General features: G+C 41.1%; 2 protein-coding genes across 2 annotated transcripts in view; one reads left to right on the top strand and one right to left on the bottom strand.

Moving 5' to 3' along the window:
• The first annotated feature begins 34 nt into the window (after positions 1-34).
• On the top strand, positions 35-12,893 carry HHLA2 (HERV-H LTR-associating 2). Its single transcript, XM_036406276.2, is given in 9 exon segments — positions 35-253; positions 1,143-1,247; positions 4,057-4,150; positions 5,252-5,446; positions 5,449-5,571; positions 6,027-6,287; positions 8,088-8,378; positions 10,372-10,463; positions 11,358-12,893. Coding segments are annotated over 7 exon segments (1,125 nt in total). The 5' UTR covers positions 35-253; positions 1,143-1,247; positions 4,057-4,086; the 3' UTR covers positions 11,457-12,893.
• A 977-nt stretch (positions 12,894-13,870) lies between these two features.
• MYH15 (myosin heavy chain 15) overlaps positions 13,871-15,370 on the bottom strand; it is a 45,370-nt gene continuing 43,870 nt past the window's right edge. Inside the window, exon 43 of the mRNA XM_036406291.2 lies at positions 13,871-14,000. Coding sequence (XP_036262184.1) covers positions 13,983-14,000 — 18 coding nt within the window. The 3' untranslated portion in view covers positions 13,871-13,982. The remainder of the gene's footprint in view (positions 14,001-15,370) is intronic.

The following is a 15,370-nucleotide window of genomic DNA, read 5'->3' as shown; positions in this document are numbered from 1 at the left end:
AGCGACGGGGGCGGGCCCGCACGCCGCTGCCGCTGAGGGCTCGGGCGGTGCCGGCGAGGCCACAGCGCCAACCCGCACGGAGCTGGTCAACCTTTCAGCTCTTGAGGCATTTGACGGAGCTGGTGAACTTTTAAACTTTTCTTCCTTCCCGAAGACAAACTTCAGAACGGCTCGCTCCGGGCAGGTGCAGAGCGGGCAGCGGCGGCAGCTCACGAACTGAGGTGCGGTGTTCTGCAGCTGGAGGTGCGGCAAAGTGAGTCTGGGCAGCCAGGAGCTGTAGCATTAGCCGTGGGTGCCGGCTGGACGCGCCCTGGGGCGGAGTGGGGAAGGCAGCGGGTTGGAAAGCTCCGTCTCCCGGGAATGTGCTTGGCACTGGTGAAGCACCTCGAGTGCTGCGTCCAGTTCTGGACATCTCACTACCGACAGACTTTGAGGCGCTGGAGCGTGTCCAGCGAAGGGAGAGGGAGCTGGTGAAGGGTGTGCAGCTGCCATGAGGAATCGCTCAGGAACTTCCTGAAAGGAAGTTGTAGCCCGGTGGGGATCGGTCTGTTGTCCCAGTTAACTAGTAACAGGACAAGAGGACACACCCTCAAGCTGTGCCAGCGGACGTTTAGATTGGATATTGGGAGGAATTTCCCCACTGAAGGGGTTTTCAAGCATTGCAATGAACTGCCCAGGTACCTCACCATCCCTGAAAGTGTTCAAGAAACGACTGGACGTGTCACTTAATGCCATGATCTAGTTGAGAAGTTCATTAGTCAAAGGTTGGACTCGATGATCTGAGGTCTTTTCCGACCGAAATGACTCAGTGAATGCAGGACACAACTCGCCTGTCTACTCCTAGCACTACCAAAGTCTTCGAGGGGACACACCCTTTCTTGCCACTTCTCCCTTCATTTTGTTTGGAGTTTTTTGTAAGCCCTCTTCCCGAAAATGCTTGAGTCGTTTTGTTCTGCTGGAAACCAGATGGCACAGACAAATTTTGAATTGTCCAGAGAGAATAAGTCACTGTTAGAAAATTACTGTTAGAAAATAATTGCCTAACCCTGCAGGCAGCCCTAGGCACCTACCTGTTGTTTCAGATGACCAGCTTTTTGTCATGATTACTTTTACCTTACGTTCTTTTTCTCCTGAGCCCGCAGGGATCTGACCTCGCTCCCGGTGCCAGGTTCCTGCGCTCTGCCCCTAAGAGAAGTGGCGCTGCCGCTTGCATCCCCGAGCGCGTTGGGAGCGGCATCGTGACTGCTGTAAGCCTCCTCATTTCCTCCTCATTTCCTCCGTTACAGCTTGCAGGAACTTTGGGTTTGCCAGGCAAAAGAAATGGTTAAGAGAAAAAGTTTTTTAAGCCCGAAGAAGGTAACATAAAAGGTGTGAAATCTTTGCGTGTGTCGAATCGTAGATCTCATTGTAAAAACAGCTGCTACCCTTAAGGGGACTGCGCGAACTTCTTTGTTAGTTACTTGAGCCCTGAGCCATGCGGGTGGGTCAGAGTGCAGCTGAAGAGAGGCAAAGATCAACAGGGAGAGAGACTGTGGAAATTTTCTTCCATTCGGAGTATTTCTTAACAACTGAAGTATGGAGTTAGCATTTAAGTTGTAAGGGTTTCCTTGTGGGGAGGCAGATAATGGCTTCTCTGTTTTACTGTGGGAAATCTGAAGATTCAGTGAGGAAATTCTAGAAAGCTGGTATCATTGTGGCAGGAGATTTTAGCAGTATGTGATTAACATGTCTTTTTGAGAATTTTACATTTTACAAATTGTTTGTTTTTCTTGTTTGCTTGTTGGTAAAAATGAAAATCTTCTGGTATTTCCCAGTCCTCGTAAGTGTGTGTATATGCTTGAAATGTGTTGTTGTTAAGTTGCATTGAAAAGGAATAAATCAGAATCCTTTGTACTAATAAATAAATAAATTTTATTTGAAAGGAGGGTATTTCAATATGCATACCTGCTCTCAAAGAGGTCACAAAGTACACTGAGCAGCCACCAATCCCAATGGCTGCAGGAGTGCCCTGATCAGGTTTCAGCTTGACTGCAGAGTTCAAAAATGGGGAAATACTTGGATACAGTTTGGTCACTGATTAACCCAAGAAAGAGAAAACAAAGCAAAGTGTTTGTTTCCTGTAGTAGCCAAAGCAAATGCAGCATTCCCCCTACCATTATTTGAGCTGTATGTCTTTGGAGATGCATTTTAGCACCTTGCCTTGCTCTCAGAAACCCTGGCTGAGCTGTTTTCCAGTTGAGCCTGTGGTGATTCTCTATGAAATAATTCTCCTGAAAACTAGACCATCAGTAACTAACATGATTCCAGTGAACTTAATTCTACTTGTACACTGTCTGTATACATTATTTCATATTGGTATTTCACTACAAAGCCTTAGGGCATGACTTCTTGGTTGTGCCACTTACATCTGTGACAAACAGGCATTGTTTGTTTGTTGCATGTTTGTTCAGTACCTTGCAGTGTGACTCTAATTATCAGCATACAGACACTTTATTCCTGTAAGACCCCAGAACTTGCTGAAAAGACTGGCCAGAACCTACACTCCTCAGATTTTTCTACAGACTGGCATACATTTTTCTCTAATGGGAAGATCCAAAGCTACAGTTTGTGCTGAACATGAAAATTTTCAGCTAAGTAGTTATAGCTGTTGTATTTTGGAGCAGGTTATGGGGCACAGCTAGAAGGTGGGAGTCAGTGTGCACTGTCCATGCAGCCCCCAAAGGCATCACAGAGGTACCACTGGAACGATGTTACTCTCAGAGCATCACTGCCAGTGAAAGGTGGCAAGTCAATTAAACATGGCAGATCCCTCACTAAGGGAAACACAACATTGATTGCAGTTTCTGAAATTCAAACATTAAGCACAGTATATCTTGTTGATCAAGCTGGAAGTGATAGGTAAATAAGCAAAAAATCCAATAAAACATGATGTGCCCCACTTGCCAGTGCAAGGGGTAAAGAAAGTAGATACTGGCAATTGTTGCTGACATGGAACAAAATTATGTATCAAATGTTTATTTTACCATTGCATCTATTTCTGCCTCAGATTTAATGTTTTGGTGCCTCTGTTTTTTTGTTTTGTTCTGTTTTTTTCTCCTAAAAATAGTGAGAATACATAAAACAAGCACACTACCTTTTCAAAAGAAATAATACTCAAAAATCTTTAGGATTTAAGATTCACATCCACCACAAATATAGTCTCAGACACCAGTCAAAATTATTCATAATACTAAAAGGTTGGGCTAGCAAGCCTGGCTAAACCAGTTAGAAATGGTACCTATAGCTGCCTTTTGGGGAGAAAAAAAAAGGACTAGGAAAATCTATTGAAGTCTTTTCAAGTTACTTGATTCATGAGGTAATTTCTCCACTGGGGTATGCTGTATTTTAGGATAAGACTGCATTCTTCCTCCATTCAGGTAATAGTTACAGTAAGGTTATTCTTTTTCTGTTACGCATGAGAGGTTCCAGTTCATTGCTGTCTGACAAAACAGAAGATACGATGAGAGAGTCTCCTCCTTTGCATTCCCACCCTAAATTTCCATGCACACATTTTTGAAAGTGTAAAAAGTGTGAAAAGTTCTCTATATCAGTAGTATTTGCAAATGCAATCAAATTTTCCACCCCAGAAAGTCAAATGTTGCAGTAATCAGAAATATATTTTAAAAAGTAAAGAAAATCAGGCTTGACGAGGGATATCTTACATACTTTTGCAAATTTGACTTGACCAATTTTCCTTGGTATCCTGTTCAGGAATGAGGAAGATTAATATTCCCTAGCCCTGCAACAGCACTGATAGTAAACACTTTCTATTTATTAAAAATAAAGCATCAATCTGCAAGGAGCTACAAGGTAATGAGTGAGCCTCCACTACTATGTAATGCGTAGGATCACATAATGAATGACTTAAATGTCAAAAATCTATACCAAGTCTGTTGCAAACAAAAAACATGATACATAGGCCTATAGTCCTTTGCAAGCTGTAGAAAGGAAATTATATACGGACATGTCTTTTATCTGCATTTAAACAGGTTTTATCCCCTGCTTTTATTTTGCCAGTTTGACCTGAATCTATGAACCAATGAAGAAATGAAAGGACCGAGCATACCAGGTGTCATGATCTGTGTATTTCACATCAGTGCTACACTTTGGGGTAGGTTGTAGCTGAAAAATACTAAAGAAGACCATTATTTTTAATTTTTATAAAGAAGAGTTAGTGAATTCAAACACTGTTTATTAATGGTAAAGAATCAATTTTGGGTAATGTAAAACACTTCTGAAGCCAAAGACTGCTTGTCAGGTGGCTGCTTGGATGGCTGTGGCCATTGAGCCCCCAAACCGTTACCTGCTAATGTTTCTGCCCCACTGGCCTCAGCAGGCAGTGCTTTTCAGTTCAGACTGAAAATGCTTTGCATCAAATTGGCTGACTTTGCATAGAGAAGACTAAGGAAAAGTAATTTAGATTGTTCTGCCAGATGAGCTAGAGATGGGACCAGAATGTCTGAGATGGCAGCTGCCCCTGAGCACTCACTACCAGCCTAACAGGTTGTCTGGCCTTGGCCAAGAAGTCAATGTGATGATGCTAAGTCAGTCAGTTTTTTGAAAGATTAATTTTAAATTTCTCTTGTATGCTAGCAAGGCCTAACTTAAATGTTGACAGAAATGAGATGCTACCACTTGTGTCAGTTTTTGGGATGCACAGCTTAATTATCTCAAGGGCCTGAGACAGAGCTTCCTCATCCTGTCTGTGGTGGCAAAGCTGTTTCAGGAAGTTCCGTCCTTCCCATCAGTTGCAGAGACATGTCTTTTTTCCCGTGATGGTACAACTGCTTGGCACTGTGTGAGGGTGGTTGGTAACATGGGGCATTGCAGCATGGCACTGTGAATGTTTGAACATGAAGGAAGCTGCAGCTCAAAAGGCTTTTAAAGTCTAAGGTGGAAATGATGTGGTTCAAGGTGTGGGAACACATTTGAAGCTCAGGTGGTAAGGTGGCAGTGTGCTGATTTGAGTATGTAAGCGCTTACTTGAGATTCCTGCGTAAACTGATTAGAAGTTCAACGAGCAGAGCTCTGTGGTGTAATCCTGATTAAACTGAATGGGCACCCTTGCTGTCCCAAGAGATTCATGTGACAGAAAAGTCATTGAAGAGACGTGTGCACACCTGCAAGAGCATTTTTTTGTCAGGGATAAATAGGTGCAGAAATATACTTGTAGACTTGATTAAACTTAGTCATTTGTACTTATGGGCTTTAGGTTTTACAGAACAGGAAGAAGTAACAGGGCTGTTTTCCAAGGATTGCATCCTCCCTTGTCGTTTCCCACCTGGGCATGATGAGGTAATTCACTGGAAAAAAGAGAACAAAAATGTGCACAGTTACTACCTGCAGAAGGATCAGCTGGGAGAACAAGATCCACATTACAGACTCAGAACACACCTTTTCCATGAGAATATCCTAGTGGAAATGCCTCCTTGAAACTTAGTAACCTGACCATGACTGACGAGGGCTCTTATACCTGCTACGTGGGAACAGCACAAGATCAAACAGAAGTGGAAGTGCAACTACACGTTAAAGGTCAGTAAGGCATCAAAAACCCTTGGATCACACCACCGCAAATGGAATGGCACCAACAGATTTCCTTGTGTTTCTCCCATGGAATCAAAATCTTCCAACACAGCAGAGCACCTTTTGGGCCTGATGGTGTTATGCAGCAGTTTTTTTCCTCTGGTGAAATATTGCAACATGGATTGGAAAATTATAGTGCAGTACTTGCAGTACTTGTTTTCATAACCTACAGCACCTTGATTTCTAAGGGCTAATTATGTGGTACACATAATGTGGCTTCTCAGAACTGTACAAATCTTGGCCTTGTAAGTAGCTGTGCTTTCTTCTGAAATCAAACACAGATGAAGTTTTGTTCTCGGCGATATTCATTCTCCCCAATGGTATTTTAAGAGTAATCATTTCAAGTTAAAAACCATTTTGTAAGTAGTAAGATTTATTTTTTTAAATTATTTTTTCATCTACAGCTCCTTCTTCTTATGCACTGGAATACCAAAAGACAAACACAGAAAGGAGACTGAAGTGCTATGCTTTTCTCACTTATCCAGCACCAACTATATCTTGGGTACAGGGCAATATATCCATCCAGGAGACAGACTGGGAGGAAACTAGGAATGGAGTTCTCTATTCTCTTAGAAGTGACAAGGACATTATAAATGTGACAGATACTTACTACTGTCATATTCATTTGGATCATGAAGTGTGGGCCGCTGAATGGAAGATGCAAGGTAGGAATGAAATCTCTTTCAGCATTGTTACTGAATTTCACAGCTGGCTTCAGAGTCAAAATAAAGACAGTCTTTCTGCAGTGGGGCAACATGGATATGGGACAGTGCAAAAGGATATACCTTTCTCTTTGAAATGCATTTGTTAGGATTACAAAGCAGCATACCAGTTGCTTCCAAGAAGTAGGAATGAGAGGGGCTAGCTCACCCTTCTGTAAGTTACTCTTACTCTTAACATCTTTTCTATATCAGTTTCACATTTTAAGAGGTGCCTAATAAACAAACTTTACCCTCTATCAATAAAAGAATTCTGCCCATTGGGCAAAATAAATGGAAACCTTAGAGAATATGTGGGTTCTGTGAGGGAGGTGAAAGTTTGCCTGCTGCTCTAGCTGCATATGATCTGCTTGATCCTTTCATTGTACTTCTCTTCACATGCATCCTTAAGTACCAGTCCGAGTGCTGGGTGCATGAGAATGGAGAGCAGCAAACAGTTTGCATTTTAGTGAACAGCAGCCCATTTTTTTAATTAAGGAAAAGCAGGACTATGAAATTTCAACTCTGCTTTGTCTTCCTCCTGAATTTCATTGGAAATTCACTTTGAGTAGATAACTGGTGGTTTTTAACCTTTCCTATTTCTTAGAAAATATTTGTAATTGAAGGAAGAGCAATGCAAGAGCAGTTCTCTTGTGAGATGTGCATGGATGCTTCTTCCATCATCCAGATTACCCCCTAAAGTGTATCCAGACACTCTCAGTGCCTAACCCACTGCATAAGCTCCAGAACAAGAGTGCAGTTTTTAATTTACATGGAATAGCTTACAATATGGAAGGTTGCAAGTATGGCATCATAGTAGCTACCAAGTGCACTGTGTCTCTTTTGTTATCTATGCCTGATCCACAAGAGAAAAGGTACATTCCATTACATACATACTTGCATTTTCCTGCATCCATATAACTCCTCAGTAGAATATTTTGAAAACAAACTGTTCTCCTCTTGTTTCTGTAATAGCAGTGTACAATTCTGGTTTTTTTTGTCTTCATGATTTTTCAGCCCCACACCTTTGTTCATTAACCCCCCCCCCCCCCAGAAATCAAGTGTAGTTATACCATGTCAAAATAATCTATTACCTTCCTCTCCAGCTGACTGCCAGCCACCACTGCTGTCAAATCCCTGCTGTCAAAGCCGTAGTTGTGCTATGATGTTAATTTGTCTTGTATTAGTATTTTATATATTAGGTGTTAATTCCACTTACCTGCCTTCTCCTTCCCTTTCCTGTTTTTTAAAAGCTATTTATTAATTGTTAAATGTTCAATATGGACAAGTAAAGTACTTAAGATCACCATAACTGAAAGTTATTTCTTACTACATACAATCTTTTTATTCTTTTAGTTAAATTGTGTTGTGTTTTATCCTTTTGCTTCAGGTGTGCAGTTATCTGATCAGTTCCATTTTCTCTCTGCTCCCAGCATGTGGAATTTCCTGCTGTTTTATACAGACTAGACTGAATCGCTTCTATTTATGAGCCCCTCAATTAGAGGGAAAATAGTCAATTTTAAAAATAAGGATATTCATAAATATTGCCAATACCAATTAGATTTTTGTGTAAGATACGTGTGTTTTTAAAATCTTCAGATGCTTCTAGAAACATACTGTGATATTTGAATGCAATATCAAAGTAGTGAAATATGTTTTTTTATTTGTTCATGGTAGTATCAAAACTAAGAAAAAAATCACAGAATGTCTAAATAACCTTCACAGTATTTTCCAAAAAAAGTGCAGAGAGCTCTTTATCTGTTTCAGACCACCTGCCTAAGGTGGAAGGAGAGAGCACCGTAATTCCTTGTGAACATGGCCTTGACACTGCAAGCACTGACGGTTTCAGTGTTGTCTGGACATTACACAGAAATGCAGTGACCTCAGTCCTGGCCTCCTTCAATGGCACATCTCACTCTCACCAGCCTCGAGTCCAGATTAACGAAAGTGACTTTTCGCTGAGGTTGGATCATCTTACTGCAAGTGACAGTGGGGAATATCTGTGCAATATTTCAACACCTCTCTACACAAAACTTGCTGTGACAACTTTGCATGTTGGTAAGTTGCCACTCCTTCCATTTCAAAGGATGAGGATGAGGACCAATCTCAAAAATAATCATTACATAGAAAGAATCAATATTACAATAATGAGCTAAAAACTAGTCATGGAAACAGCTCTAGAGTTCAGAATGTACCCCTTGAGGAGGGACATTGGCTCCACTGGAAGATGCTTTTCTTTGTGAATGGATTCAAACTTCATTACATGAATTGGGTGAGAATGTAGTGGGACAGCAGTGACAGCTGTTTGCCAGCTCTTGCTATGCTGATGCAACATGCACTTATTTTTGTGTAATTTGGTGTGATTGGTACAGTTGGGTGGAGGAGAGACGTTTTATTTTTGTTGGCTCGGAAAAAAGAAAGTTACCAAAGATGTGTTTATTTAAAGACTAGAAGTTTATTTTTTTCAGTCAGCAGCTTATTGTGGCAAAGGTTACAAAATCAATGTCTGCCTTCAGTTGCCACCAACTGCTTTCATAGCTGGGGACACAGCAGGGCTCTCAGAGTTCTGTCCTAAATGCTCTGCTGACAGCAAACATAGTTTTAAATGTAGCAGAGAGATGATGGGAAGCCCAAAGCTTGTGGTATAAGTTTGGCTGCAGAAGAAAGCTTGTTGAGAACACACAGTTGTTATTTTCAAAGCTTTAATTCTACACAGCAGGCCTTTTTTAGGCCTGGGGATATATATGTTTAAATGCATGCCTGTGTTTTTATGAGCTATAGTAAATTCCCAGCTGTGAAATCTTACTTACAGTTATTGCATTGTCAGTAGCACATACAACAGTAGCACACAGACATTTCACACAATTACATACAATCACCAAAAAGATTGAAAACTAATAGAGGAGACCTCTTCTAAACAAAGAAGAGAACTTGAACCAAGCCAAGCAAATAAGACATGAAAAATAGAGACAACAGAAAAGGGGGTAGAATAAGTGCTAATAACTACAGATGAGCACCTTTGTGGCTTTCAGCACAGCCTGAAAGCAGATAAGTGGCTGGAGACTGTAGGGAATAGGCTATCCACGTTGGATAGCAGCCATAGCACAGCAGCTGCTGAGCAATCAGAAGGGTTTCCAAGGGCCACTGGAAAGAAGGCTTTTGAGGGGAAAAAAGAGATTTACAATCATCTCTCCTGCGTAAGGAAGGGTTGCAGCTTAAAGCTGCTCTTCTAAAGGAATTTACAAGATGTAAACATAGGTCTGCATGTGGTTACAGAGTCAAGCTAAAGGCAATGACTAGATTAAATGCTGTTTTAGCAGTTCTTATTTTTTAGCTGTTTTCCAGACATCCATAGGAAGTTTCCAGAGGAATGTAGAATTGTTCAAATTCTTTGGACAAGACACAGCAGGGGAAATACAACCTGAGGTAGAATAGCCGTACAGTTCTTTTGACAGTTTGGTGCTGTGCAGAGGTTTCTTCTAGGTAGGCTTTGATCTCCTGTGGAATCCATGGTTATCACTCACTCATCTCAGGATTTCTTGTGTCCACCTGGATTGCATGGTTGCACTATGGAGCTGGGCAATGTTTCAGATTAAAGTTGCAAAGATTTTGCAGCAGGAGTCATGAAATTTATGATCCAGGCTGGATAACATTTACAGAGCTGCTCTGCTGTAAATCAGTAGTGCTAATGGCACTGAGCACTGTACCTGGAGACAGTGCCCAGCACACTGGGCAGTTGATTGGTTTTAAATGGGTCTTGTATTAAGAAGTTGTCAAATGCTATCCCATGAGCACACATGGAATTTGCTATCAGCACAATTAAGTAAAATAATCTGCTTTCATCTAGTCACACTTAAGTCAGTAAAGTATCACTTCAAAGTCTTACCACTATGAGTCAAGTAACTTGAACATTGTTGTCCTTGTCTCAGTTTCCTTGTAATGTTTCTTTCTCCCTAAATCATACCTTTTAGATTATAAATAAGAAAAAATCATAGCTTTGATATATTTATTGAATAATCAGCCCTTCTTTTTTGTACTTGTATTTTTAAAGAAAATTCAGGTAACGCTGGGAAAATTGTGCTAGGAGTGGTTGGTGCAGTGGCAATAGCAGTGACAATAGCAGTGCTACTTTGCTATGTCAAGGTATGTACAATCATTAGAGTACTTATTTTTTAAGATACTGTTGATACCAAGCCTCTCAAGATTTGAATAAGGGTTGAGCCAAACTTTGCAACTTTAAAAAAATTGATAATCAGTAGCTGTAGCTAGACAGTTGTGATTAAACAACTGCATTGTTAGCGGTGTTTGCTATGCTGATCCTCTGTTGTAAGAAAAGGGAAGACAATCCCAATGTGAACGGGCTGTCTGGACAAGGGGCACCAGGAGTAAAGTCCAAAGAACTGAGCAGTAAGTGGGGAAAGGTAATTCTGGCAGTGGGAGATTGAAATCCATTGACCACCTCCTCAAAATGGACCCCCAACTGAAATTGAAGGGAAGTACCTAAATCCAGACCTTGAATGTTTGTCTGAAGATTTTGTCACAATCTGAATTTGGTAAGCTTCAGGAGGCATTTTATGGGTACCATGAGGTACAGCAAAAACACATTAGAAAGAAAACTGAAATTATTATGCCTCAGTCTTTTTTCATGTTTCTCTCTACACAGAGATTCACTTGCATGCTGCTTATTAAACAGTTGTAACATGCTTTAGAGATGATAATATACTTTGAGATGCAGTTGTCTAAACAATTTAAGCAAGATTAAGTTATCTTGGGGCCTGTTGGGCTGTCAAACATATCATAATCAGAGGAAGTGGAACAGTTGACAGGTTAATTTAGCTCTGGTTACATTGATGGAGGGCTAGATGGAAAAACCAGGAATGTTTCTGCACTGTTGTGTGCATGCTTATTTTACTCAGATAAAACTAAAATGGAAAATGCTGACTTAACTTTATGGTGAGTGTGTCTTGTTCTTGTTCCCCCACTAGAGGATTAATTTTACACATCAGTAGTTCTTATAAGTATTTTTATTTTGTCTAGAAAAAAAAGAAGAGAAGAATCAAATCAAATCAAATCAAAAAGAAGAGAGGACACCTTGACGTACAGGAAGAAAATACCTCTCTGCACAGATACTACTGACACTGGCGATGAAAAGAACAAAGAGTTCGTCCACCTTCCCCTTTGAGTTAACAGTAAGAGCCACATGGAAATGTGATTTTCTGAGCAACAGTAGCAGACAAATGGGGAGGAAAAAAAGTAAATGGATACTTGTATGTGAAAAGTCATGGAGCAGGGCATCTCACCCCCCACATGGGCTTATCTGTTGCCTTTTAACTGGTGAGTTAACTCAAACCAGACAGAGCTGTCTTGTAGTGAGTTATTTTGGCACCATAGGATTACCACCTGGAAAGACAAACTGGAATTCTGACTGACAGGCACCTGCCTTTACAAACTATATAAGCTATATCAAACTGTCACAAAGCAGAAATATTCTGCACATTTTCCTGGAAACATGGAGTTTCTCCTCAGAGCAGGGACACCTGCTTTGCAATTATTCCTCTGGAGGCTGAGTATTTCTTTTGCTAGTTTTAATATAGGTAGCTTGATATCATGCACTGTTTTATGTAATCTACTGGTAGTTCTTTTGTTTTATACTGTGTCAGAATTAACTCAGGTTAAGACCTTTCATGTGTTACCTCCTCTCTTTTCAATAAATAACTCATTTTATAAATAGACCTGATCTGCCATTCTTAGAAGCTGTGGGCTAGAATGATTTCTTAAATTTAAGCTGTTGCCAAAAATCTGAGGCTAAGGCAGGGCTTCTGTGAAGCTCCCACTTGTTCTGTGACAAGTCAGCATGCAAAATTGGATGTCCTAAAGGGACAAAGAAGTTTCCAGAGAAGAAGAAATCCCTAAATTTTGAGTGTTGGTTGGGGTTTTTTTTTGGGTGAGGGAAAGAGAGCTTACTGGTTTTTATTTCATTTAATATTTTATTTTAAGGACCATGTCTGCTGTCGACAGTGGCAAGTCCGAGCCCAGCAGAGCGTGCTGGGCTGGCAGTGGTGGGAGGAGCAGAGAAGTGGCCAAGTGGGAACAGCTGTGGGGAACAAAAGAGTGGCAGACTGAGGTGTGAGAAGCTGAATGCTGCCAAACACAGCCTAGCACAGCGGTCTGGGAAATGGACTGTGTGACATGGACGATCCAGCTTTTGGGGGTTTATCCATCATTGCGCTCCATTGTCTTGGGCTCAGGGATAGGAAATGTTAGCTATGGGAGCCTCTCCCACCTGCTTTTGTCCTGGGGGCCACATGTTGTGTGGGAATGGTTGCCCCCTTGTCTTGGTCTGGAAAAACACGTGGAGCCGGCAGCACTGGAACGGCTGCCATCTTGTCCTTGTCCCAGGGGACCACATGGACAGGACCTATGGGAAATGTTCGCCATCTTGTCTTTGTCCCAGTAGCCATATGGAACTAAGTTGAGGTGGTGAACACCTTTGTATGGGTAAAGCATCTCTTCCGGTATACTTCTGTTATTAACATTGTTGCTCTTTACTTTCAGTAAATTATCTCAACACACGGTCTCTGCTTTTGTCTCTCTCTTACCAGTAAGGGGTGGGGGGAAGGCGAATGGCTTATTTGGAGCTTAATTTTCTGGCTGGTGTTAAACCACCATGGACCAGTTCCCTGTTTAAAGGCAAGATTGAAAAGAATTCTTTATTTCTGAGCCACAGGGAGGTGTCCCTTGACACCATCTCCTGTGCCTGTCCTGTAGCTGACAAAGAGAAGTCCCTTGACTGGTGGTAGTAGAAACTTACAAATTGACTGTTGATATGGAAATCTTTACTTTCTCTTCTCCAAAACTCAGGGTCCTACAAGCAGGACAAATGGAAGCTGGGTTTTCCCATCTTTAAGGGCTGTCCCTTCCACAGGTTTAATCTGTGCTGCTGTCCTGGTTCCAGCCAGGACAGGGCTATTTTTTTGCAATAGCCATGAGGGGACATGACCAGAACCCTAATGTTATTTGATGCCACCCCACTTCATTGGGGGTGGGGGTGGGGAGAGGGACTGTCTGTGCAGGTTCCTTCAAGGAGGGGCCCAGGGTGAGCATTTCTGCATGTGCATCACCCCCTCTTTTGTATACTTTTTTTAATTAATATTGTTGTTGTTACTATTAGTTTTCTTATCTCATTGCTGTTTCCAGGAAATTGTTCTTAGCCTGTGGTTTTTCACCTTTTGTGCTTTCAACTCCCAACTCCATTCCAGGAGTAGGAAGGAGAGGGGGAGCAAGAGAGTGGCAGTGTGGTTTGAGAGAGTGAAGGGAGAAGTACTGTTCATAAACCAGGACAGCTGCTTTAACAATCTGCATATGAAATACATGAGGCTGTGCAGCATGACTGGATTTGCCCTTAGTTTTGATTTTGTCAGAGATCTGCCAATTAGGATTTGTTCCAACATAATGAAGTCGGCTGTTGGCGAGATGCAATTTTCTATTGATCCCTAAGGCTTGGCAAAATAAAAACACAAATAAATGAATGAAATACGCTATGCAGTCTATTTGGATTTTCACTTGATGTTTATTTCTGTAAGTGCTTATTTTTTCTACATCTGCTTTCAGTTGTGCCTGATTATGTCAAGTATTTTCTCATATTTGTCAGCTTGGACTTTTTTATTCCTCTTCATGAACCTGAAAGGCAATTGAGATAGTATGCAACTGTTAAAAATAGAAATGTCAAGAGGTTTTAGTGTAAGGTCACAAGTAAGTGACAAAAACTGCACTAATGCTTCTGTTCCCTGGTATTACCAGTTTGTATCTGAAATAGACTAGCAGCAGTCTGGCCAACACTTGCCATCTTATTCCAGCTAACAGTACAGGTATCCTGTCCTTGTTCTAGATTATATAGATCCTTTTGATGGCAAAGGACTTCTACAACCCTTTTTTAATTGATGGTAGTCTGTGAATGACACACACTCCCCAGAGTATCCAGGAAATGGGTACTCATAGCAGTAGACAAGATATTTCTAATGCTGCAGGATTAAAGTAGTCTCTACAGTGGCCTTCTCTCCCCAAAGGAGATGTTGTGATTTTTGGGATAACAGTCTCCACCTGAATGTGTTTCCTGGCAGCTTCTACAGTCGCTGCCCCAAGACCCTTCTAGTGGAGCTGCCACCGCTGCGGGCACCACTGAGCTCATCTTTTGGCAACACTCTGCTCCATTGCCAGAGCTGCAGTTGGTGTTGGCAAACAGCATCTGACTAGTAAAAACAGGCATCCACTTTTCTGTGACTTCTGCATTTTTGAAGCAGAAATAGAGTGCCAGGAAGGTCCAGGAAATAAACAGCAACCTTAACAGTTTTTGAAAAAATAAATTATTCTCATGGTGTAGAGTGTTTGTTTGATGCCATGGCTTTGTGAATCTTTAAATGAGTTTATAGTGGTTTTGATTTTTTTTTCTGTAGGGGTAGAATAATTTAGAAAAATCTGTGGAAATTTTTTATCCTTAAAAGCTGCAAATCTTTCGAGGTTCCATTGCAGTACTGCTTCCATTGTACATAAATGTGTGATGAACCAGATATTCAGGTAGTTTTAATGTGTCTTTGCTCTGGATGGTGGAGCAGCAGTAATTTATATCTGTCAAAGGTGATTTCATTAGGCCAATACAAAAGCAGAAATTAAGAGTGTAAAGGCATTTTCTCCCTTTCTTAGCTTGGGAGCTATCAACTCCATAAAACATATGTGATGTTAAGCATGGAAGTTCATTAAACTTGCAAATGAAATAGATTTAGCAATGACCCAGCTCCTCTTTCTATCATTCCTAAAAGTAACAACCTCATTCTTTTTTGCCCTGTTTGCTGCAAGGCAACCATAGATAAGTTTGCTTTCAGTTCCAGACTAAGTTCTTAAGTGCCTTCTAGTTTCATTAACATTATTCTGCTACCATTCAGTTCAAGTGCAAAACACCACAAATATATTTCTAATGACTTCCCAGCACCGAAGTGACTAATCACCAATATTTTCTTTTCATCCAGCTCTTCCAATCAATACAAGTTCGTTGA

This window comes from Molothrus ater, chromosome 2, assembly GCF_012460135.2.
Source record: "Molothrus ater isolate BHLD 08-10-18 breed brown headed cowbird chromosome 2, BPBGC_Mater_1.1, whole genome shotgun sequence".
Taxonomy (NCBI): domain Eukaryota; kingdom Metazoa; phylum Chordata; class Aves; order Passeriformes; family Icteridae; genus Molothrus; species Molothrus ater.
This window is presented reverse-complemented; position numbering and strand designations above follow the sequence as displayed.